Source organism: Trichechus manatus, unplaced genomic scaffold (assembly GCF_000243295.1).
Source record: "Trichechus manatus latirostris isolate Lorelei unplaced genomic scaffold, TriManLat1.0 scaffold00030, whole genome shotgun sequence".
NCBI classification, from domain to species: domain Eukaryota; kingdom Metazoa; phylum Chordata; class Mammalia; order Sirenia; family Trichechidae; genus Trichechus; species Trichechus manatus.
Genome location: NW_004443966.1, coordinates 20,741,454 through 20,767,676, shown reverse-complemented (window position 1 = coordinate 20,767,676; position 26,223 = coordinate 20,741,454). Strand labels below are relative to the sequence as shown.

Sequence of the window (26,223 nt, the reverse complement as noted above, 5' to 3'; positions counted from 1 at the left end):
TATGTCTACATTTTTTAAGTCCCTCTTTTTTGTTTTAATGTTGTCATCTTTTACATATTGACATCTCTTTCCTATTTTCAGTGTTTTAGCTTTGGTTTACTTTTGTGACTTCCCTATCTGGGTTGATATCTGGTTGCTCTGTCCTGTGTTCTAGTCTTGCATTGTTACCTGGATTCCCTTTAGTATTTCTTGTAATTTTGGTTTGGTTTTTGCAAATTCCCTAAACTTCTGTTTATCTGGAAATGCCCTAATTTCACCCTCATATCTGAGACAGTTATGCTGGATATATAATTCTTGACTGGCAATTTTTTTTCCTTCAAGGCTTTATATATGTCATCCCATTGCTTTCTTGCCTATGTGGTGTCTGCTGAGTAGTCCAAGCTTATTCTTACTGACTCTCCTTTGTAGATGACTTTTCGTTTATCCCTAGCTGCTCTTAAAATTCTCTTTATCTTTGGTTTTGGCAAGTTTGATTATAATATGTCTTGGTGACTTTCTTTTGGGATCTACCTTATGTGGGGTTCAATGAGCATCTTGGATAGATATCTTGTCATCTTTCATGCTATCGGGGCAGTTTTCTGCCAACAAATCTTCAACAATTCTTTCTGTATTTTCTGTTATCCCGCTCCTGTTCTGGTACTCCAGTCATTCATAGGTTATTCCTTTTGATAGAGTCCCACATAATTCTTAGGGTTTCTTCTTTTTTTTAATCCTTTTATCTGATTTTTCCTCAAATAAGTTAGTGTCAAGTGGTTTATCTTCAGTGTCCCTAATTCTGACTTCCATTGCCTCATTTCTGCTCCTATGACTTCCTATTGAGTTGTCTAATTCTGAAATTTTATTGTTAATCTTCTGGATTTCTGATTGCTGTCTCTCTATGGATTCTTGGAGCCTATTAAATTTGTCGTTATGCTCTTCTCTAATCTTTTTAATTTCTTCTATCGCATGTTCTGTGTTTTGCTTAATTTCCTGAAGAATTCTGTATATTCACCTTTTATAGTCTGCCTCTGATAATTCCAAGAAATTTTCCTCCTCTGGAAAATTTCTAGATTCTTTATTTTGGGAGCTTGCCGAAGCCATCGTGGATTGCCTCTTTATGTGATTTGATATTGACTTTTGTCTCCGAACCATCAGTAAGTTGTTTTATTTGTTTATTTTATGTTTGCTTACTATGTCCTAACTTCTTGTTTTGTTTTGATATGCCCAAATAGGCTGCTTGTATGAACTATAGTTTGATTATTGGCACCTTTGAAGCTCTAATGTCCTGTCACCAGGTGGTTAGATCTGTTACCAGGTATTTGAGCTCAGGAGTCCGCCCACTCATCCTGTATGGATTCAGCTCAGGTGCGCAGGTAGATAGCCACCAAGTGTGTGGTGTAAGCTCTCACTTACAGTCTTAGACAGGCATGGATGATTGGTGTAGGCGCAGGCATCTTGCTGTAGCAGGGGGACACACTCTGAGCAAGGCAGGGGCCTGATGGCTGCCCCAGAGTATCCAGGAGAAAGGCGTGTCCCTGTTCCCTAGAGCACGTAGGTGGGTGGGTTTTGCAGCCGGACTATGAGCACCTAATGCTGTTGGCTGTAAGGACGAGGGGGCACCTCTTATTCACGGGCCCCTATCGCAGGTGGCTAGGTGGTGTAGGTGGAGCCACCAGCCCTCAGGCTTCTGATGTGGGTACGTGAAGACTCCACTTAATGGGCAGAGCTGTGTCAAATGTCAAGAACCTGCCACTTCATAGCTGAAACAGTTGAAGTTAGAGTTCTGGTATATACCCTGCTGTACTGCAGTAATGAGGGCCTGCGCTGTTGAGATGGGCCCACACAAGTCTATGCAGGCGTAAAGGCACTCAAATTCCGTGGATCCTTTACGCCTGTGCCTAGGCAAAGGAGCTGTGCCTACCGTGGGTTCCTGGCTTAGGATAGCTGGCAGTTTATTTTTTCCCCTAATTGTTAATTTGTTCACTCTCCAAGGCAAGTAGAATGGCTCTGGGCATGTGACGGATCCTACTTCTGGCCCAGGGGACTTGGCAATTGCTGAAGCCGGTCTGGGACCCAGTGCAGAACAGGGAGTGGGGAGGTAAATGGGAGAGAGGTTTTTCCCTAAGGGGGTTGTTTCTGATCCACTCGGTAGGCCGTATGCAATTACTTACCTTTTGCAGGATTGAGGGCTGCTTCTCACTGGTTCTGGGTGGCCGTGTAGACTCTCTGGTGCTGGGTCTCTCCCAGTGTGGAAAATGTGCCTCCCGAGCACGGCTGCTTGCCTTGCTCACCGCTCACCCCAGAGCTGATCAGGCCTGAAGGGCTCAGGCTCTTGCCGGGTCAGGTCTAGCAACTCCTTGCTGCTTCTGAACCATCTCTCCCTCCCCCTGCTGCTCCATCTGGTTCCTCAACTCTGCCTTTGATGTTCAGTGCTCCCACATTTCCGTATATAATCGAATCACTTGTTTTTTTGGGTCTTTGTTGTAAGAGGGTCCACGGGAAGCTTCAGCTACTCTGCCATCTTGGCCCCAGCTCTCGATTTCAGGACTTTCTAACTTACAATATGCAATTTGAAAAATACTGGTCTGGCAGTCTACGCAGTCTTTATTCCAGGATCTCACTTGGGAGTACTATTTAACTAGGTTTTTAGAAGTGGTTATTTACAATTACAACTTTACAACAGAAACTATAATCATCACTTAAATATAAGTCTTTACAGTTTGGTATACCCTTTTATTATTCATTTATATTATAAACCCGTTGCTGTCGAGTTGATTCTGACTCATAATGACTGTATAGGACAGAGTAGGACTGCCCCATAGGGTTTCCAAGGAGCAGCTGGCAGATTCCGACTGCTGACCTTTTGGTTAGTAGCCGAGGTCTTAACCACTTTTAGGTTGTACATATAATTGTTATGCTAGTATATTAAAGTAATACTTATTTTTATTTTATATAAGGTTTTCCATGTATCAGTGTAGTCTTTTTCTTCCTTTTTTTTTAGACCTCAGATGTGTAGAATAGGATAAATCATAAATGACATGCTTTCATTACTGGCCCTTGCAAGGCCCTATTATTTTAAATAATTAACTTAAAAAATAATATAAACACCCATGAATCCACCATGCAAACTGAGAACTAGAGCATGATCAGTAACTTACATCTGCCTATGTGCTCCTCTCTGCTATCTCCTTTCTCTCCCCTCCCAGAGATAACTCCTGTCCTGAATTCTGTTTATCATCCCTTGTCTTTTTAAAAATAGTTTTATCAGATACGTATGTATGTCTAAATAATGTTTTGTTCTTTTTGAACTTTATAAAGAAGGTGTTACACTGTTTGTTGTTTTCTGGGACTTATTTTTTCACTCAACCTTGTAGTACTGAAATTCATGTTGTGCATGCAGCTGTGATTCATTCCTTTTCATGACTGTATAATGTTCCATTGATGACAGTGCCATGGTTTATTCATCCACTCTTCTGCTGATGGCTCCTTGGATTGTTTCATGATTTTTGCTACTATGCTGCTGTGAACGTTGTTGTTATTTGTCTTCTTTTGCATGTGTGCGAGAGTCCCTCTATGGAAGTGTTTCTGAAGTTCTTTTCCTTATTGCCTTACTAAGAATTCTGTCTTAGTTTCTTGATGTTTCTATAACAGAAATAACACAAGTGGGTGGCTTTAATGAACAGAAATTTATTTTCTCACAGTTAGGAGGCTAGAAATCTGTCAGCTCTGGGGGGAAGGTCCTTGTCTCTTTCCAGCTTCTGTTCCTTGGTTCCTTGGAGATCTTCATGTGGCACGGCATCTACCTTGTCTGTGCTTCCTTGCTTCCGTTCCTAATCTGCTCTTTTTATATCTCAAAAGCGATTGGCTTAGGACACATCCTACACTGATACGGCCTTAATAACATAACAAAGAACATCCTATTCCCAAATGGGATTACGCCCATAGATATAAGGGTTAGGATTTACAACACGTATTTTTGGAGGACACAATTCAATCCAAAACAGAGCCTTTTAAAACATTCTTTTCTCTAATCGTTCCTTTCCCAATGAAATTTTAATACAGATGTACTATACCAAAACCAAACCAAACCCATTATCATCAAGTTGATTCCTACTCATAGTGACCCATGGTTTATACATAAAATGAGTAAAATTTTTTGCCTGTTCCCCATACCCAAGAACTAACTATCACCCTCTGTTGAGAATACATACTGTAGAATATACATCTAGGAATGGCATTGCTGGGTCATAAGGTCTGTGGAGATTCAACTTTGAAAGTCTTTTAAGATAGTGCCAAACTGTTTTCCAAGTGTTTGTTCCCACCTGGCATGTGTAAACATTTCCTTTGATCCACATCCCCTTCTACACTTACTAATGTCAGACTTCTTATTTTGTTCCCAAAAAATGGATATAAAATGTTATCTTGTGGTATAACTTACGTTTCTCTTATTTATGAAATTAAGCATCTCTTCATATGTTTATTAGCCATGTATGTTTCTTCTTCTGTGAAATGCCTGCTTATGGCTTTTACTCATTTTCCTATTGGTTTGTCCATTTATAGACTTACATTTTTGTTTTTTAATATATCAATAATATTTAAAAAACTACAAATCCATAAATCAATAAACCAATAAAAAAATGAGTAAAATCTATTATTGATACCAATTAATTGTTAGATATCTATGTCTATGTAGGTATTGGTATCAATATACTGTCTTCTAGTTTGTAGATTGTTTTTTCTCTTTTTATAAAGTCCTTTTGACTAACAGAAGTTCTTAATTTTAATATGGTTAAATGTATCTGTATTTTCTTTTTTGTTTAGTGTGCTTTGTGTCTTAAGTCCTTTCCTACTCTGAAGTCAGGAAAAAACATACTTATTGCTATTTTCTTTTATGAGTTTGAGATTTTGTTTTTGTCATTTACGATCTTAAACCATCTGAAGCTGATTTTTGAGTATGGTATGAGATGTAGGAATCTGACTTTTTCTCCATACGGGTAACTTTTTTCTTCTTTCTAATTTTACATATTGACAGGAGCCTTGGTGACACAGTGGTTAAAGCGCTCAGCTGCTAACCAAAAGGTTGGCTGTTCGAACCCATCAGCTGCTCCTTGGGAGAAAGATGTGGCAGTCTGCTTCCATAAAGATTTATAGCCTTGGAAACCCTATGGGGCAGTTCTACTGTGTCCTGTAGAGTCACTGTGAGTCAGAATTGAACCGATGGCAGTGGTTTTCTTTCCCCAACTTAAACTTTCTATTTGCCATTTTTAACAAAGTCACAATATCCTGGTGGGTTAATATACCATGTTGTTGTGGTTGTGGGCTGTCCAGTCGTTTCTGAGTCATAGTGATCCCATGTGACAGAGTAGAACTGCCACATAGAGTTTCCAAGGAGCAGCTGGTGGATTTGAACTGCTGACCTTTTGGTTAACAGCCGAACTCTTAACCACTGCACCACCAGGGCTCCAAAATATACTATAAATTTTTGTTGTTGTTTTTATTATATAAATTCAAAGAAATGGTGGCAGGCTGAAATAAAGTCCTGTCGCCCTAATATTATTGACTTGGTTGCTCTATGTTGGGAAGAGATAAAATTCTGAATACAGTCCTCCACCATCCTCATTCTGATGTTTATCTTTAATGCACAGTCTCACACTCCAGATTTTTGTTTAGTATGAATTAACTTCCAGCAGTTACTGTGATGAGGCTATGGATCAAAATATAACATGGGGATAAAAGTATTAATCTTTGACTTCTTAAATTACTCTGAATAGATTTTCCCCATCTTGGTAAATTTTTTAGAATTCTAGTTTTAAATTTAAAAAATGTTTTATAACATATTTTAGTTGCCACCATATGGATTCTTAACTGTTCAATTATTGCTTTAGATGAAGCGTTTAAACCAGACATTGTTAAAATTGCCTTTAGCAGACAATGTGGAATTCACCCTGAAGGATAAATCTCTATTTTTCTGATTATGAAATACATGCGTCTTGGTTAAAAAAAAAAAAAAATCATTAATGCAGGCATTTATAATCATTACTAATATTTATTGCATGCTTACTTTGTGTACTGTTCTAAGCTCTTTTCATTCATTTGTTGATTTAATCCTGGCGTCCCCCCTGTGAGGTAGTACTATTACTACCCCCATTTTACAGATCTAGAAACTTAGGCCTAGAGAATTTACGAACTTGCCTAAGGTAATACAACTAATAAGTGACAAAGAGCTAAGACGTTACTTATAGTCCCATCCTTTGGATATTATTGCTGTAAAGAGCTTGGTGTATATATATGCAGCCTTTTTAAATGTATATGCATTATGTATACATGTGTGTATACATGCTTGTATATACACATACAGGATGAGGATAATTTGATTTATTTCTTTACAAAAATGGAGTTGTACTATATCCACTGATTGTAACTTGTCACTATGAGTTGGAATCAACTCAACAGCAATGGCTTTGGTTTGGTTTTTTTTTTTTCTTTTTTTTTGGCTTATGTTTTACTTAACAGTGTATCTTCATCCTCTTTCTATGTCAATATTCATTTCTTCCCCCTCACTTTTTTAATGGCTGCATTAAAAACGGAAACGGGTGTACCAAGTAGAAAAAAATGTAGGTTCATGCCATTTTTTGTGTTGTTTTTATAAAGACTTCAGTGAATATCATTTTACATACATACATTTTTGCATATTTGACTAATTATTTCCTCAGGTTCAATTACTGTAAGTGAACTTGTAGGGTCAGAGACTGCACATTTAAATTTTTGATACATATTGCCAAACAGCCCTCTAAAAAGCTAATTCAAATTTACACTCCTCTCAACAGCATGTTTCACCAGAGTCTCATCAACATTGATTTATTATTCATGTTTTTATTTGTTTTTCTTATTACTGATGATGAACCTGAGCATATTTTCATGTTTATTGGCAATTTGTGTTTCTTTTTAAATTTTTATTTTCATATACTTTACCTATTTTTCTATTGAATATTTGTTTCTAATTGACTTACAGGACTTGTTATTAAGAATATTAAAAATATTATTAAGAATACATTATGAGCATTTTTCTCAGTTTATAATTTATCCAACTTTATGGTGTCTTTTATCATGTCACTATGTTTTTATATTTTTCATTGTAATCTTTATATAGGACATCATATTATATACTATACATCATGTTATCAGTCAAATAATTTGTTTTCAAATAGCTGTTTTGTCTTGACAACATTTACTAATAATCCATTCTTCCCCACTGATTTGGGACAACACCTTTTATCTTTCACTAAATTCCCGTATTTTGGTGGGTCTATTTCTGGACTTCCGGTTCTATTCTGTTGATCTAGCCACCTAGACCAACACATGCACAGTTTTACTTATAGCCTCATATCTGTAGCCTTATAATAGTGGTAAAATAAGCTTCCCCACATTCATTATTTCCAAAACTTGTCTTGACTGTTTTTGCACTTTTAATCTTCTATGTGCACTTTTGTGTGTTTTTATGTAAATTTTTTACGGATATATAATATGCATACTGAAAATGAACTTTATTTTATAACTTGCTTTTTTTTTTAATTATAAAAGCAATTCAAGGAAGAGTTTCCCACTCCTCCCTCAGGTACCCCAGCGCCGTTCCCTGGAGGTAACCACTTTTTCAAAATTATAAACTTGATAAGATTTTTTTTAAAAGAACCATTTTCATCTTTTCATTAGATGAACTTTAGAGTCATTTTGTCAAGTTCCGGAAATAAAACATTCTGGGATTTTATTTGGATATAATGAACTTATAAATTAATTTAGGGAGAATTGACGTCTTTACAGTGTTATCTTTTACCATCTAGGAATGCTTTGCCTCTTTATTATTTTTACGTCTTTAGATTATGTTTTTCGTTTTTCTTCATTTATCTTGCATGTTTCTTATGAAGTGGTGAAAGAAGAAATAGAGGGTATGTGTGTGTGCTTGTGTGCAAGCACTATTACAAGTCAGATTGTGTACTTTTATGCTGATTATTATCTGTAGTGTAGCTAATCTTTTTCATATTTATCTTCTGTATTTTAAAATCTGGAGCCCTGGTGGCATAATAGTTAAATACTCGGCTGCTAACTGAAAGGTCGGCAGTATGGTTATAATGAGAAAAATTTTTTGTTGTAGAAAATTTTGGACAACTCAGAGCAATATACATTAAAAAATACATATATTGCCTTTAATATTATCATGCAGAAATAACCACTGTTAACATTTAGGTGTGTGACATTCTAGATGTTTTTCAAAGTGATCTTAATTATTTTATGTGATTTTAACATACAGCAGGCTCCAGCAACTTTTGTTTTATGAACACTTGTAATTGCTGAATAATAAGTGTATCCTGTATTTACCATAATTTATTTAGTTTCAGTGTTATTGAATATTTGTTTTTTTCCCATTCATTATAATAAGCAGTTTTCAATAAACATCTTTATTTCTAAATCTTTGTTTACATGTCAAAAAATTTCCTTGAATTCTAGTAAAAAGACCAGACTTAATGGTTTGATTGAGACTGGAGGGACCCCGGAAAATATGGCCCCCTGACTCTTCGCTAGCCCAAAACTAAAACCATTCATGAGATAACTCTTCAGACAAATATTAGACTGGACTATGGGTCATAAAATGATACTTGTGAAGAGTGTGCTTCTTAGCACAAGTAGATACCTGAGTCTAAGTGGGCAGCTCCTGTCCAGAGGCGAGATGAGAAGGCAGAGAGGGTCGGGAGCTGGTTGAATGGACACGGGAAATCCGGGGTGGAAAGGAAGAGTGTGCTGTCATAGTATAGGGAGAGCAACTAGGGTCACAAAACAATGTATGTGTAAATTTTTGTATGAGAGACTAACTTGAATTGTAAACTTTCACTTAAAGCACAACAATAAAAAAAAAAATATCCTCGAAGTAGTATTATTGGAACAAAGGGTATAAGCATTTTAAATAAGTTTGTAAAAATAAAAGCAATACGAAGTATTGTAGAAAATATAAAGAAGAAAATTAGAATGACTCATAATCCTACTTATCAGAGATAAACTCTGTTGAACTTTGATATAATTTTTATAGTCTTTTTTCTGTGTACAAGTATATATGTGTATATATAGTTTTTTAAATGAAACTAGGATTATAGTTTTGATCCTGTGTAGTTTAATTAAGATTATATTGTAAGCATTTTCCAAAGTTAAAAAAATTCTTTGAAATCTTCATTTTAAAAGTTATACAGTAGTCTTATTTTAAGATACATCATTTTTCTTAATCACTACTGATTTTCGTACATATATATGCTTTACAGTTTTGAAGTATTATTTTGAACAATTAAAAATAAAGTTGCAGTAAACATTCTTGTTTATATTCTTTGTTTCTCCCTGCTTATTTCCTTAAGATAGTCTCAGAAATAGAATTACCTGATCGAAGAGTATGCATGTTTTTAAGGATAAATAATGCCATATGTCCTCTAGAAGGCCTTACCAGTTTACAGTCCCAGCGTTAGTATATGAGGGTACCATACAGTCGTTTAAATGGACTAGGCCGGCGTCTATAGCTCTTTGCACTGAGGAAGCAGATGTAATGGCTGCTACCTTCTATTGTCATTGTGTATTTCCTGTAAAAGTAGAAATACAGTTATTTCTAAAGACCAGATCTTGATCTGGCAGTTTAAGGGGCCTTGGCTATTTAGGCCCTGAAATAAATTGTTACATCTTTGTGGAAAGAGATGAAAGTTAGTTTCTCAGACTTAAGTGAAGAGATCTTTGGAGAATTTTGTGTTGGATACCATGTATTCTCTACAGGGAGTATTTGTGCACCCTTAAAATCAGAACTGAAGAATAGCCAGAGACTGGCATGTCACATTGGGAATCAGTCTTTTGAAAGTGGTAAAAAAAAAAAAAATATATATATATATATATATATGTATATATAGAGAGAGAGGTTCAAGGTATTTAGCTACAATTTCCTCTGGGGTTTTTTTTTTTTTTTTTTTTTTGATTCCTTGGGAATGATTTCTTCCTAGTTAGAATGCCAAGATTACATGGTAAGCCTGCCCATAGGATGGGCTGGAACATTTAAAACCAGAATGAAAGCAAACACTGTGCACCAGGAATGCATGATATTTTGTCCTATGCCATGTGTAGATCAGGATTTCTCATTTCTATCAGGCTTCATTTGCCCAAGTGCCACCTAGATCATATTTATTAATTGAATAAATGAATACATAGATGAATAGATGGATAAAAAAATAAATGGGTGTAAATACATGGATATCAGAATAAAAGAAAGGTAGGTTACAAAAGGAAACCCTGGTTGCATAATGGTTAAGAGCTACAGCTGCTAACCAAAATGTTGGCAGTTGGAATCTACCAGGCGCTCCTTGGAAACTATGGGGCAGTTCTACTCTGTCTTATGAGGTCGCTATGAGTCAGAATCAATGGAAATGGATTTAGTTTTTTTTTTGGTTTTTGGTTAGGTTATGAAAAAGAAATGTTTCGTGTTCAATCTTACGCTATATTACAAAACAAAAAACAAAAAAAACCACTACTGTGGAGTTGATTTCGACTCATAGAAACCCTATAGGACAGAGTAGAACTGCCCCATGGGGTTTTCAAGGCTGTAATCCTTGTGATCTTGCAGATCACCACACCTTTCTCCTACTGAACGACTGATGGGTATGACCTTCCGGTTAGCAGCCGAGCACTTAACCATTGTGCCACCAAGGCTCCTTCATACTATATTAGGAAGATCTAATTTTTTCTTTACAAAGTTTTAATAAGCAGAGCTTTTCTAGGATGCATATATTTGTGCTTTTGCTGGCTAGCTGTTGATAAGAAAAGTAGTTTTTGCTCCATGAAGCTTTTGTTGACAAGAACATAACATCATTTCTTTTAAAAGTAAGTCAGCTTCTAATTTTTTAATTTCTTTTTAATTACCTTTTCTCTAGCTACTGCAGTAAAACCTGAATTAGGCCATCAGCTCCCCTTGCTGGGTAAGAATGGGGAGAAGAGTAGAAAACCTCAAACTTGCGCTTGAACAGTCACAGGTCCAGTTGGGGCACTGTTACAGCTAAAGTATTTGGTATCCTTAAATCCTCATGTGTGCTCTCCACAGGGAGCATTCCCGGCTCGTTTGAAGAAGGTGCTGATTGTGGGAGCACCCATATGGTTCCGAGTGCCCTATTCCATCATCAGCCTCCTGCTGAAGGATAAAGTCCGGGAGAGGGTAAGGCAAGCTAGCTTTGTCTTATTGGAAGGTAGAGAGATAGATCCCCATCCCTACTGTCAAAATTCTGCCAAGTAATTTTCTGTCTTCAAAAAATCCTCCTGGCTTCTCCTGTAGAGCACTTTCTGCTTCTGTTAGTGTTTTCACTCACATTCTCTGCTTTACTCATTAGTCAGCTCAGTACAGGCTGTGTCTCTCACTGTACTACAAGCTCCTTGAAGTTAGGAACTGGACATGATTTCCTTGGCTCTCACCCTCCACAGCATCTTGCATAAAGATAGTACTGAAGTACTGTGACCTATAGGTATCTTAGGGATAGTTATTACTTCCAAAATTTAGCCCAGTACTACACAGGACTTTAACGTTTAACAACTTTTAATATAATTGCATTTGTTGAACTGACCTTTGAATTTGTTCAACTGGAAATAACTTTCAGTCCCTTTGATAACCAGGGTTTAGGAGGAGAGTTTCTCCCTCTTATCTCTTTCTCCTTTTTTCCTGGTATTTTCCCTTAAGACAGCTGATTGCTTCCCGTCTTCAGAAAGTGTTGTCCAAAATGATCTTAATTCTGTCATAATCCCCTGAGAGTTCCAGGTCTGAAGGATTATGGCCTCACTCACTGATTGCAGCCCTTAAAAGAAAGGGCATACAAAACATTGACATATAGGGTAAGATAATGAAGTTGTTCTTTTGAAATATTATCAGAGATTTTTGTGGTAGGAAATCATGAGGTTATGTGAATAATAATACAGATTGTTAAAGTTGAGGCGACTTGGCTTAGAGAGGGGAAACTGAAAATGTTTAGTTCTGTGGAAGCTACTTAGGGTCCTAGTGGGTCAAAGAAGAGAGATGTTTCCTAAGATAACTCTGAGAGGACTCCTTAGGCAGGTTCTTGCACCTGAATTATAGGCAGTATACACGCATATATGAACTCAGAATATATTGAGTATCTTCTGCAGTCTAGGCACTGAGCCCTGGGAATTGAAAACTGAGTGAGACAGCCCTTACCCTTGAGCTCATGGTCCTGATAGGGAGCACAGAGATTGGTATGTGCAAAGAAGGCTGTGGTTTGTGAAAACACATAGCACAGCATATAATTAATCCATTGAACGTGCTGCTACAGGATATTATTAAAGCAAAAAGCTTTGTATGGCTCCCAAAGACTTCATAGATATCAAAATAGGGCTGTATAGTAAAATTACTTAGGGTAAAAAATTAAAATGGAGCTCATACCTCATTCTCCAGGAAACCCTATGGAGCAGTTCTGCTCTGTCCTGTAGGTCACTATGAGTAAGAATCAATTTGATGGCAATGGGCTTGGTGTTTTGGTTTTATGGGATATATATACTTTGATTTAAAGAATAGAATTTATTTCTGAGAGGCACATTTATCTCCTCGTTTGGTACATCTGCCAGGAGTGGACTGCCTTGGGCAGTCAGGAAGGGCTTTACACAAGAGGTGAGCTGTGAGATGGTCCTTGAAGAGGTGCAGGGGGAAAAGAGGGCATTCCAGGAGGAGGTGAAAGTGAGAGAGACAAGCTTTTAGGAGGAGCAGCATTTCCATTCCACACTGGAGAGAATAGATTCCAGGGAGAACTGACTAGGCTAATTTGGTATAGCATGGCTGTGTCTGAGCAGAAGCAGAATTTGGGTATTATGATCACTTATCTAGCATTTTTCTTGGGCTACCCTGCCTCTGGGTGGCTTGTCTTGTCTTGCTTTCGTAGAAACCTATTTTTGAGAACATCCATACTGAGCTGTGAGTAAAGCACAAGATAAGTGGCCTAGAATTGGTTGCGTTAGTATGAGGTTGACAAAAATAGCTACTACCCATGTGTTCATAGTGGTCAAAAGGAGAGCATCAGCATGAGATGGTACTGGGAAGCCTTGTTAATAGTATAAAGCCTTTGTTCACTATGCCTTCCTTGCAGAAGGTATATAACAAATTCCAGGAGTGAATCTGATATACATTCTGGGAAGTCATACCTTTGGCTGGGAAATCCCTAGTGCTTTGTCTTAGGCTGGGTTCTCTAGCGAAGGAAAACCAGTGTAGCATATATATAAATATAGAAAGAGAGTCTTATTTGAAGGGAATGGCTCACACAGTTATGAAGGCTGGCAAGTCCCAAATCTGTGGATCAGGCATTGGGCTGGAGGCTTTTCCTGACTCTTGTGGTTGCAGAGGCTGACGAACCCAAAATCGGCAGGTCATGTGGAAGGCTGCTGGCTCACAGCGTTGCGGGAGCTGGCAAATTCCAAAGTCTGCTGGTCAGGTGGCAGTCTGCTGTCCTGAGAACCTGAGGTCAGAGGATGATGAGTCGGATACAGGATCGAGAGAGAGCGAGTTTTGCCAGAATATTCATATATATTGGATGTAGGCCACACCCCCAAGGAAACTCACCTTTCAACTGATTGGCTGCTCACATCAGGTCACAAAATGGAGGATAATTACATAATATCTAACAAATCACTGAGAATCATGGCCTAGCCAGGTTAACATATAACATTAACCCTTTCAAGACCTTATTATTTTCTGCTTTGAATTTTTTGTCAATATCATGTGTTTTCAGTAGTGGAATATATGCTGAGTCATTGAGTGTGTTTAATTTTTGGTTGATAATATAGATTTTGAGAAATATTATGTGAAAATACATTATTTGTGGGAACCTCTCTGGCCCACCAGTTTTGGGTAGCAGGCTTTATTGCAGGGCACCTTCCCTTTGGGTACATGGGGCACCTCTGGTTTTGCCTAATACTCTAGCTATTTTGCTTCAGTGAATGATTCTTTCACCTTTCACCATTACACACATCCGCACTGGAGGAAAGCAAATACTTTCAGTGGGAAAAGTACTCCCAAAGAACTCCAGAGGCATAAAAAGTGGGTGGGATACTGTATGTTCCACGAGTCATGACAGGGTTTAACCATCACAGGCTTCAATCCCAGACAGGTGAAATACAGTCTGCTTCTTTTACAAGCATATTTAGTATTTCAAGAAAATCTCATCCTGTTCCCCACGCCTAATATAAGCACAGTTATTCTTTATCTTCACTATGTTGGGGGGTGTCTCCCCCACCCCCCACACATATTCACATGGTTCTTTCTGGCCTTCCAGATTCAGATATTGAAGACATCTGAGGTCACCCAGCACCTACCCAGGGAGTGCCTTCCTGAAAACCTGGGTGGGTACGTCAAAATTGACCTCGCCAGTTGGAATTTCCAGTTCCTCCCCCAGGTGAACGGCCACCCAGACCCCTTCGATGAGATCATCCTGTTCTCCCTCCCTCCTGCCTTAGACTGGGAATCGGTGCATGTTCCAGGTCCCCACGCCATGACTATCCAAGAGTTGGTGGACTATGTTAACACCAGGCAAAAGCGGGGGATTTATGAGGAGTATGAAGACATCCGTCGTGAGAATCCTGTTGGCACTTTCCACTGTTCCATGTAAGTAGGAAAGGTTTGGGCTAAGGATCAGTTACCATGGTGCTTCTGGCAGGCACTGGCAACAGCTCCTTCCACGTCTCAGTTCTTAAAGGAGGCTCTTCCTTGTGTTAAGGAGCACCATTCTCACTTGGATAATGGTTTCGGTCATCTAGAAAGAGGCACCTCCCGTTTTGGTGCTTGTTGCCAACATCTAATGAAGGTCTTTGGTACCAATAGAGGAACCGTGTAAGAATGGACACATTTTTCTGATATTTCCTGAAACGCAAGTGTTAAAAACAAAAACAAAAACATAACGGTAGGTTTTAAACAGGATGCACTCTGTTTCCATCCTCAGTGCATGCTTTGGTCTGATCATTTGGGCAGTGTCTCCCTAGAGCATTGTAGTGTGACACTGCAGCCTGTGGAGAAGTACTGGTGCATTTGAAATAATCCACAATCAGCGAGAGAGAAGAGTTGCCTCTTAGGAATTTTGCCTCTTGGGATTTTCTTTCTACCCAAATCCTACACAAACCCACCTGACTAGTTTATAACTCTAGTTCATGACTACTTGAAACCTCTTGGTAGTGGACCATAGATAATTTCTCTTACTCTGTTGCCCTCAGGTTTTAATTGGCTGAGGCAGAAATCTCTCTCCAGCTAGCGGGTTTGTGTGTTGAAAAAAGGACGGAAGCCGTCCCAGTGGGTCCCAGACTCAAGTTCCAGCTCAGCCAAAAATTCCTTCTGTAATTCATACAAGTTTTTTCCCTTCTCGGCACCTTAATTTTCCCATGTGTAACATGTGACTGTTAGACTCTGCTATCTACCTACCTTTGTAGGTTAAATGTTTTCGGAATTCATGATTCAGTGAGTATCTCTTCCTTGTGTAATTCCTGTCCAGCTTATTCATTGTGCTCTAAAAAAGGATGCAGGGAGAGAGCCTCTTAGCAAAAGAACAGGAAAATAGTGAGTTAGGAAACTGAGATAAGGGAAGTAAATGAAAAGAAGCAATTGAGAAAGAAGCCAATAAGCAGAGAAAGAATGCAAAGGAAAGAGAAAAAAAAGGGAAAGTAGAGCATATATTGAGAGGAGGAAATACTCTTTTCTGCCTTACCATCTGAAGACCCCTGTTTATATCTAACCTGTCGCATCCAGAGCAATTTATTCCCCTGTAGTCTTGAAGGAGCCCTGGTGGTGCAGTGGTTAAGCACTCGGCTACTAACAAAAAGGTCGGCAGTTTGAACATGCCAGTGACCCCACAGGAGAAGGATGTGGCAGTTTGCTTCTGTAAAGATTACAGCCTTGGGTACCCTACGGGGCAGGTCTGCCTGTCCTATAGGGTCGCTATAAGTTGGAATCGACTGGACAGCGGCGAGTTTTTAGTCTTGAATCAAGGAAGTACCATAAACCAGGGAGGACTGCTGGGCTGCTCCAGGGGGATGCGGGGCACACTTATCCTGGGGATTCCTGATCTTGCTCTGGGTGCTTCTAGAATTACTTCCAGCTGTGACGTCTTTGGAGCCCTCGTGGCGCAGTGGTTAAGAACTCAGCTGCTAACAAAAAGGTCGGCCGCTCAAATCCACCAGCTACTCCTTGAAAACCCTATGGGGCAGTTCTACTCTGTCTCGTAGAGTCGCTATGAGTCAGAATCGACTTGACAGCAACGGGTTTTTTGTTTGTGAGGTCTTGGAGATGTCATTTCTACCATGATCCTACCCTCACCTCCATTAAAAAGGTGGGTTTGGATTATCCTCTTGGCATTATCCAAACCACCTGTCGTGTTACAATCAGAGAACATTTCCCAGTCCTGCCACTTTATTGAATGAATGAACTCCCCTTCCCCCTTGGAGTTAGAATCCAGAATCCTCATCAGCTCTAGGCCCCTGTCTTTCACCAAGTCCTGGTAGAACTACTTAACAGAACAAACTATGTCTTCTTACAATTCTGAATTATGAAGTAGATACCAAAGTATTCCCTACAGGGTTCCAATGGACCAGGAGACTTTCTTTCCTTCTTATTTTTTCCCTCCATACCGCTAAAAAAAAGTTTTCGGTTTTTGTGTTAAACTTTTTACTTTGAGATAATTGTAGGTTCACATGTACTTGTAAGAAATAATAAAGAGAGATCCCATGTACCGTTTCTGCAGTTTTCCCCAATGGTAACATCTTCCAGAACTACAGTACAATATCACAGCCAGGATATTAACATTGATATAATCCACTGATCTTACTCAGTTTTTACCATTTTTGCTTTTGTGTGTGTATGTATTTAGTTCAGTGCAATTTTATCACATGCATAGGTTTTGTGTATCCACCACCACAGCCAAGGTACAGAAGAGTTCCATCACTGCAAGGATCCCTCACATTGCCCTTTTGTAATCACATCTACCTCTCTTCTACCCTCTCCCCATCCTTAACTCTTGGCAACAACTAATCTGTTTTCCATTTCTATAGTTTTGTCATTTCAAGAATGTTACATAAATGGAATCATACACACCAACTGCTCTGACAGGGATCCCAATAGAGGGTCCTGGACAGAGCAGGAGAAAAATATAGAACAAAATTCAAATTCACAAGAAAAGACCAGACTTACTAGTCTAACAGAGGCTGGAGAAACCCCGAGAGTATGGCCCCTGGACACCCTTTTAACTGAAGTCACTCCTGAAGTTCACCCTTCTGCCAAAGATTAGACAGGCCTTTAAAACAATAACACGTAGTTCAGCCATGTATGTGAGACTAAATGGGCACACCAGCCCAAAAGCAAAGATGAGAAGGCAGAAAGGGACAAGAAAACTGGACAAATGGAAATGGGGAATCTGAGGTGGGAAAGGGGAGAGGGTTGACGCGTTGCGGAATTGTCAACCAGTGTCACAAAACAATTTGTGTATTAATTAATGAGAAACTGATTTACTCTGTAAACTTTCACCTACAGCATAAAAAAAAAAAGGAATCATACAGTATGTAACCTTTTGAGATTGGCTTTTTTCACTCAGCATAATTCCCTGGAGATTTATCTGAGTTGTTGTGTGTATCAATAGGTCATTCCTTTTTGTTGCTGAGAAATATTCCATAGGAGCCCTGGTGTTGGCAGTGGTTAAGAGCTTGGCTGCTAACCAAAAGGCCGGCAGTTCAAATCCACCAGCTGCTCCTTGGAAACCCTATTGGGTAGTTCTACTCTGTCCTACAGGGTTGCTTTGAGTCAGAATCGACTCGACGGCAACGGGTTTGGATTTTTTTTTTTGTTTTAATATTCCATAGTATGGATGTGCCATAGTTTAGTTAACCATTCACTTATTGAATGGTATCTGGGTTGTTTCCAATTTTTTATGAGTAAAGCTTCTGTGAACATTTGTGTCCAGGTTTTGAGTGAATGTAAGTTTTTATTTCTCTGGTATAAATGCCCAAGAATGCAGTTGCTAGATCGTATGGTAATTGCTTGTTTACTTTTCAAAGAAACTGCCTAGCTGTTTTCTGGAGTGGCTGTACCATTGTACATTCCCGTCAGCATTTGGTTTTGCCACTAATTTTTATTTTAGCTATCTTGTTAGGAGTGTAATGATATGTCATTGTGATTTTAATTTGCATTTCCCTAGAGCCCTGGTGGCGAAGTGGTTAAGAGCTCAGCTGCTAACCAAAAGGTCAGCAGTTTGAATCCACCAGCTGCTCCTTGGAAACCCTATTGGACTGTTCTGCTTTGTCCTGTAGGGTTGCTACGAGTTGGAGTTAACTTGATGGCAGTGGGTTTAGTTCTTGGTTTGGTTTAATGGCTAGTGATGTTGAACATCTTTTTGTGTGCTTATTTGTCATCTGTATATCCTCTTTGATTAAATATCTTTTCATGTCTTTTGCTCGTTGTCTAATCAGATAGTTGGTTTTCTTCTGTTAAGTTTTGAGAGTTCTTTATATATTCTAGATACTGGTTCTTTGTTGGATATGTGATTTGCGACCATTTTCTCTCAGTCTGCAGCTTGACAGGCTCTTACGTGAAGCAAAAGTTTTAAATTTTATTAAAAATGTATCAATTTTTCCTTTTATGGATCATGCTTTTGGTGTTCAATCTACGAACACTTCACCTAGCTCTAGATTCTGAAGATTTTCTCCTGTTTTTTCCTAAGTTTCATAGTTTTATGCTTTACATTTAAGTCCATGATACATTTTTAATTAATTTTTGTATAAAATGTAGGGTTTAGGTTGATGTTCTTTTTTTTTTTTTGGCCTGTGCGGTGCAGTGAATTACTTAGTATGGCCCATTTAGCCATGCATGGTATTGTAACTCCCAAAAATGATTGAGTGGGACTATGCAAATAAGGTGTTTGTAGCCCATCAAGGGGATTGGACAGCCTGCTAATAACGTAGTTAAGGTGCATGGAATCCTTGCAAAGGTGGGACTGTGCAAATAAGATATATGGAACCCTAACGAGGGGATCGGTCAGTTTTGCCATCCCGCTATGCTTAAAAGAGAGCCAATCCCGGAGCAGAGAGGGGACCTCACCACCATCAAGAAGGAAGAGCTGGGAGTGGGGTGCATCCTTTGGACCTGGGGTCCCTACACTGAGAACCTTCTAGACCCAGGAGACAGAGAGAGAGCTGCAACACTGGAGACTGCACAAGACAGCTAGAAGCAGTGGCAGAGATATGGTGTCAGCAGAACTAGGGGATTGGCGGGAGACGGCACAGTGGGCTTCCTAGCCCATGGAGCAAGGTGGCTACAGTGGGTGTGCTGATCCACGGAGAGAGCTGACAGCCTTCAGGAAGGAGGCTTCTTGGTGGAATGGGGTGACTCCGGGTATTTGATGGAGCTAGGCTCGCCAACCTATGGAGTGAAAAAGCTGAGCATTTGTGGGCAGGAGGCTTACTGGCAGAGTGTGGTACCTCTGGGCACTTATTGGCTGAGCTAAAGAGCTTCGTAACACTTGTCCAAGGAGGGCAGAGGCCAGGCCCAAGCATGGACTGAGGGCTGAGAGAGGAGGGCTGTCCTGAGGGGACCGAGAGGAGACTGTCCTGAGGGGACCAAGAGGAGACTGTTCTGAGGGTGCCGAGAGGAGACTGTTCTGAGGGGGCCAAGAGGAACCTGTCCTTGGGGGCTGAGAGGAGCCCTGCATGGCTGCAAGGAGCTGAGAGAGCCATCTTGTACTGAAGAAGGGAGACTTTGCTTACATGCTTCCTGATCCTGATCCTGATCCCGAGTTGTAATCTGTTACTTCCCTAATAAACCCCATAACTGTGACTGTGGTCTGAGTTCTGCGTGGCCATTGCAATGAATTATCGAACCCACAGCAGGAGAAGTAGAGTGCCATGGGAGGGATGGCTGGTGTCAGAATTGGTAAAAAGATTGGAGAGTGGAGGTATATTTGACCTCCACCTCATAGGAATCAGCTTTGGGCTGATGTTGATAATCTTGATTCTTTCTCTTCTCCTTTGTGAAGTTAGAGGAAGTTTGATGCCCCCACACTACCATTTTTACAGCCTATGGATGTCCAATTGCTCCAGCACCATTTATTGAAAAGGATAATCCTTCTTTTATTGAATTGTTTGGCATCTTTGTAAAAATCAGCTAGGCATATTTGTGTGGGAAGGGAGAATTGTTTTAAGTACTGAAAAGTATGGAGTATAATATAACAAAAAACTATTTCTATTACCAGAATTGACATGGACAATTGTTAAGTTTGTCATTTTTGCCTTAAGTCTTCTTTTAATTACATAAAGGAAAGAATTCATTAGAAGTCCCTTCTAATCCTCACACTTAGTTCTCCCTACTCCAGAAGTAGCCAGAAGTATTAATGTGGTATGTTTCCTTCTAGTCCATTTTGTTTATACTTTTACATATGCTGCATTTTTACACAAATAATGTGCACCTTCTACGTTTATTTGCCAACTGTGCACTTCCCACAAGGTATTTTTCATAAATGCTGCTATGCCAGTTTTTTTTGTTTTACATGTTGCTGGAAAAAAAATTAGCATAGCACATTTACAAAAATACCTTGCGGGGGGAAGGTGCAGTTGACAGACGCTTATAGAAGGCGCGCGTTATTTGCATAAAAATACAGTACATACGTATCCATGAAAAATATAGAGTATTATTTTATATTGGAGAATCTTTGGAATTTTTTTTCTTTTCGCTTTTAATAAATGATATATGCAAATACTTTAAGAAAATCAAAGAGCACTAAAGAAAACAGCAACAAAATAAACAGTCCTGCTTCACCCCTCAGTTCCACTCCTATAGTCAGGGGTGGATTAACTAGTAAGCAACAAGCTCATAGTAAACAAAGTACACACAAGCTTAATTGTGTTTACTTGCTGATCACATGGGTGAAATTGTGCACTATAGATGAGTAAGTAAGCCTGTGCATACCTTGCTTATTGGGTAATCTGTCCCTGCCTATAGTCATCTGTTTTCAACTCTTGTAGCTGTTTCTTCTGGTACTCTTCCATAATTCTAAATAAAATGCTTATAATAATATTTACTGATTTGTCCACTATAAACATTTATTGATCTGTTATGATAAGTGAGCATTTAGCTCTTATACCAGGTCTCCACATTCTTTTTAGCTATCTTTCCAACAAAATTGTAAGTCATAATTTTTTTATTATATTAGAAGTCAGAGTTTATATTATTATGACTATGTAAGTTTTTTTGCTGCAGAGTTAAGTGGGGTTCTGTGAAATGATCAAATATATTAAATAATCTTATCAATTCCCTTTTTGTTTCTTCTGGTGTTAATTACCTAATATTTTTCATTTGCTTTTAGTTTTTTACATACCTATCCTTATTTTTTTCTATATGCCTCATCAGATTTATTTTACACTATTATCATTATGTTCCAAGTAGTTAAATATTTTAGATAATCTATCAATTCCTTTTTTTTTCCCCTGGAGACCTCACTTCTAGAACTTTTTGGTCTTTATTCCAGTATAAACTGTAGTGGTTTGGTTTCTAGGTCTGCTTCTCAGCTTTCATTCTGCAGTTTCACCTTCCCACTTGAGTTTGTTGAATCCTGTGTCCTGGGTCTTGTATCTTTTTCTTTCTTTACTAATAAATTCTATTTTGCTAGAACATAGAATTCTAGGTTAGAAATAATTTTATCCCAGAAGTTTTAAGGCAATGCCTTTCAAATACTATCAGTGCTACTGAATAATCTGATGTTATTTTTTTCTCAAACGTTTGTAAATGATCTGTTTTTTTCCCCCCTTCTCTGGATACTTTTAGATAATCTCTTTATCTTTCTGTTTAAAAATTTCACATTGATGTGGGTCCTTTCTTCATTCATTATGTTGGATCCTTGTTGGTGTTTTTAATCTGAAGATTTACGTTCTTCAGTTCTAGGAAATTTGTTACTTTTTTTTCATACTTCATTTCCTTGCGTTATGTCAGTTCTGTCTCTCTGGAATTTCTATCAGTCTGGTTGGATCTCCTAGAGCAGAGGCTGACAGACTTTTTCCTAAGGGGTGAGGTAGTCAATATTTTAGGTCTGTGGACCTTACAGTTTCTTTTGCGTGTACTCAACTCAGCTGTCATATTGTGAAAGCAGCCATATACAATACATAAACAAATGGACTTGGCTACGTGTCCGTAAAATTTTATTTACAAAAAGAGGTGGCCAGGCCATAGTTTGCTGACTCCTATTGTTGAATGACTCTCATATTTTCTTAACTTTTCTCATATTTTTTTTTATCACTTTGACTTTTTGTTTATGTTCTGGGAAAGTTCCTCAACCTTTTATCTTTTCTATTCAAGTTCTTGTTTCAGATACCGTTTTTAATTTCCAAGAGCCTTTTCTTGATTGTTCGTTTTTTGTAGCGTCTCTATTAATCATCTAGTGCTGCTGTAACAGAAATACCACAAGTGGATTGCTTTAATGAACAGAAACTTATTTTCTCACAGTTTAGGAGGCTGTTGCTGTGTGCCATCGAGTCAATTCTAACTCATAGCAACCCTGTGAGTACAGTGGTTAAGCTGTCAGCTGCTAACCAACGGGTCAGCAGTTAGAATCCACCAGCTGCTCCTTGGAAACCCCATGGGGCAATTTTACTCTGTCCTATGAGTCAGAATTGGCTCAACAGCAACGGGTTTGATTTTTTGGTTTTAATCTCTATGGAAGAAGATCGCCACATCTTTCTCCCGCCGAGTGGCTGGTGGGTTTGAACTGCTGACCGTTGGCTAGCAGCCGAGCGCTTAACTACTGCACCACCAAGCCTGCAGGGCTCCATCTCTGGGGGAGAATCCTTGTCTCAGCCTCTGTAACCCTGGCATTCATCCATTCCTCAGTGATCTCCACATGGCATCTACCTTTCCCTCATTTGTGGTTGCTCCTGTATGCCTAATCTGCTCTTTTTGTATCTCAAAAGACCTACCCTGCATTGGTGTGGATTCATTAACATAACAAAGAAAACCCTATTCCCAAATGGAATTACATCCACAGGTATAGGGTTTAGGATTCTATTACATGTTTTGGGGGAGGGGGGCATAATTCAGTCCTTAACAGTAGCCTATTCTTGTTTTATATATACAGTGCCTCTCTTTTCTCACTGAGAATATTGGTGATAACCTTCCTTTTTCTTACTGACTCTTCTGTGTGTTTGTTTTTCCTGTATCTTTGAATCAGTCTCTTGCTTCTGTGTTGGGAGCTGGCTTTAATTATCTGGAGATCCTTGGCTGTCAGTTCACACTTAAGAGTGAGGCCCTTAACTAATTGAAAGCTCTGTTTGTATGGCTGACTACAATTGGGATGATCAGACAGCTACCTAATCTTGTTGATGTAGTACTGCAAATGACAGAATTGTGTCCTCTTGGGCTATTCACTTTCTCCAAAGAATTCTCCAGTCTCTTTCCTGGTAGAGTCCAAGCCTGGATACAAATGTAATGGGAGCAGAACAGGAGAAAGGGGCTATGAGTCTCAGTATTTGTCATGCAGATTTTACTTGTCTTCCTGCTTTCAGCTTTGTCCCTCACCTAGCCTTCCAGTCTGTGGGAGTTCTCAAGCTCAGTCAGTGTACTTTTCTGCAAGTACCTCCCTGGGTCCTAACTTCCTGCACTTGGCCAAGTGTGCCTTCTCTTTGTCAAGTATGGGTTGAAACCTTTGTCTGCTAATGTCTCTGCTGTTACTTTCTTTGTTCTTTTGGGTTTATACCGATTAGTTCCTTTATTGTCGTTGTAGTGAGGCTACTGGATGGATTGGAGTAAAACATTTGTCAACCCACCATATTAAACTGGAACTTATGAGATTTATCTTTAATGTCTTTTGAGAAAGGAGTAGTAGAAAATTTTATTGGCAGCTAGATTTATTTGGTTTTGTACTCCCATTTCTCTCCTTTCTTTGGAAGGGAAATATCTTTCTCTGATTGTAAAAGTAGTAAGGAGCTCTGGTGGTGCAGTGGTTAAAGCAATCGACTGCTAACTGAAAGGTCAGCGGTTCGAAACCACCAGAGGCTCCACAGGAGAAAGAGTGGCAGTCTGCTTCCATAGAGATTTACAGCCTTGGAAACCCTATAAGGGAGATATATTTTCTCTGATTATAAAGTAATACATACTTGTTATAGAAAATGTTAAATGATGTGGAACTGTGTAGACTAGAGAGGGAAGAGCTCCCACGTCTCCACCCCCAACAGCAATTGACGCCCACTTTTGCACTGCCAGACTTTGTTTGTACGTATGCATACACACTGCCCCCGCCTTTTCTTTACCCTAACTTGTCTGTTTCTTTTCTTTCAGGTCACCAGGAAACCTAGAGAAGAACCGCTATGGGGATGTACCCTGCCTGGACCAAACTAGAGTGAAGCTGACAAAACGAAGTGGCCACACTCAGGTAGACAGATAAATGCCATCTTTTCAGGTGCACTATTCCAAAGGGAAGCTTACTCTTACAATAGTAGAAAGAATACAGGCTCTGAAGCAAAAAAAATAAGGTTTGAGTTTTGATTTTGCTGTGTACTAGTCTGTGACCATAGGCAAGTCCCGAAACATCCATCTTACAGTACTGTAGTGGAAATTAAATGAAAGACTGTATGTGAATGCTGATACCACAAGGTCTGGAATATTGTAGGTGATCAATAAGTGTTAAATTATTTCTCCTTAAACTCCTTAGTTGTAAAATCATAGCCACAGAGTCCAACTCAGTTGGTGAGTGTGTGTGTGCATCAGTACAAGGCAACTCTGATCATAAGTGACCTCTCATTTTTTCCATCTGGAAGACCTGAAAAAATTTTTAGCTAGCTGGTATATAATAAATGTCTAGGGAGAGAGATGAAATGATTAAATGACTTTTATATTATTTAATGTATTAACTTGATTTTATTCAAACTCTTCACTTGTACCTTTAACATCAGTGTCTTTGCCATCATTTGAACCACTTTTGAGTCAGTCTAGTACTGTTCTCCAGAGCACATCATTCTTTGTTTCTTTTTAAGAGTATGATATTGTCCCTGAAAAGTTTATCCCAAACCAGAAAAATCTATTAGCATAACTAATTAGGACAGGTTTTTTTTTTTTTTTTTCATTTAATTGATCCCGCATTTTATGCATCCTCTATAACATAATCATTTATTTATTCCTTTATAAAGTGCTCTTTAATATAATTTATTTACAATAGCATCTAATACTTGGAATTTTGAGGTCAATGACTAAATAGGTATTAAATTTCTTCTTTTTCGTTCTGGTATACCAGTTCTGTCTGGTTACCTCTTATAAGCATTAAAAAAAGAAAAAAAAACCAGTATTGATTGAGGTTGCTGTTCAAAGTAAAGGAATTTAGAAATGGCTCTTTAATGTGACACACATTATATTGTTGTTGTTAGGTGCCCTCAAGAGGGTTCCGACTCATAGTGACCCTAGGTACAACAGAACCAAACACTACCCAGTCCTGCGCCATCCTCAGAATCACTTCTCTGTTTGAGTCCATTGTTGTAGCCACTGTGTCAGTCCATCTCATTGAGGGTCTTCCTCTTTTTCACTGACCCTTTTCTTTACCAAGCATGATGTCCTTCTCCAGGGACTGGTCCCTCCTGATAACATGTCCAAAGTATGTGAGATGAAGTCTCGCCATCCTTGCTTCTAAGGAGCATTCTGGCTGTACTCCTTCCAAGACAGGTTTGTTCGTTCTTCTGGCAGTCCATGATATATATTCAGTATTCTTTGCCAGTGCCATAATTCAAAGACATCAATTCTTTTTGGTCTTCCTTATTCATTATCCAGCTCTCGCATGCATATGAGGCAATTAAAAATACCATGGCTTGGGTCAGGTGTACCTTAGTTCTCAAGATGACATCTTCGCTTTTTAACACTTTAAAGAGGTCTTTTGCAGCAGATTTGCCCAGTGCAATATGTCATTTGATTTCTTGACTCTGCTTCCATGGGTATTGATTGTGGATCCAAGTAAAATGAAATCCTCGACAACTTCAATATTTTCTCCGTTTGAGACTCCATCAGCCTGACACCAGAAGAACTAGATGGTGCCCAGCTACCACCAATGACCTCCCTGACAGGGAACTCAACAGAGTCCCTGATGGAGCAGGAGAAAAGTGGGGTGCAGAACTCAAATTCTAGTTAAAAGACCAGACTTAATGGTCTGACTGAGACCGGAAGACGTGGCCATTGGACTCTCTGTT

General features: G+C 39.0%; 1 protein-coding gene across 3 annotated transcripts in view; it reads left to right on the top strand.

The window, feature by feature from the left end:
- The window catches only part of PTPN9 (protein tyrosine phosphatase non-receptor type 9), a 91,389-nt gene that overhangs the window by 48,415 nt on the left and 16,751 nt on the right, over positions 1-26,223 (top strand). Inside the window, exons 6-9 of one of the 3 annotated variants that reach the window (XM_023729838.1) lie at positions 11,093-11,203; positions 14,316-14,382; positions 14,497-14,644; positions 24,332-24,425. In XM_023729838.1, coding sequence (XP_023585606.1) covers positions 11,093-11,203; positions 14,316-14,382; positions 14,497-14,644; positions 24,332-24,425 — 420 coding nt within the window. Of the gene's footprint in view, positions 1-11,092; positions 11,204-14,315; positions 14,645-24,331; positions 24,426-26,223 lie in introns of all 3 variants that reach the window. The other 2 variants (XM_004374759.3, XM_023729837.1) reach the window with 2 other exon arrangements.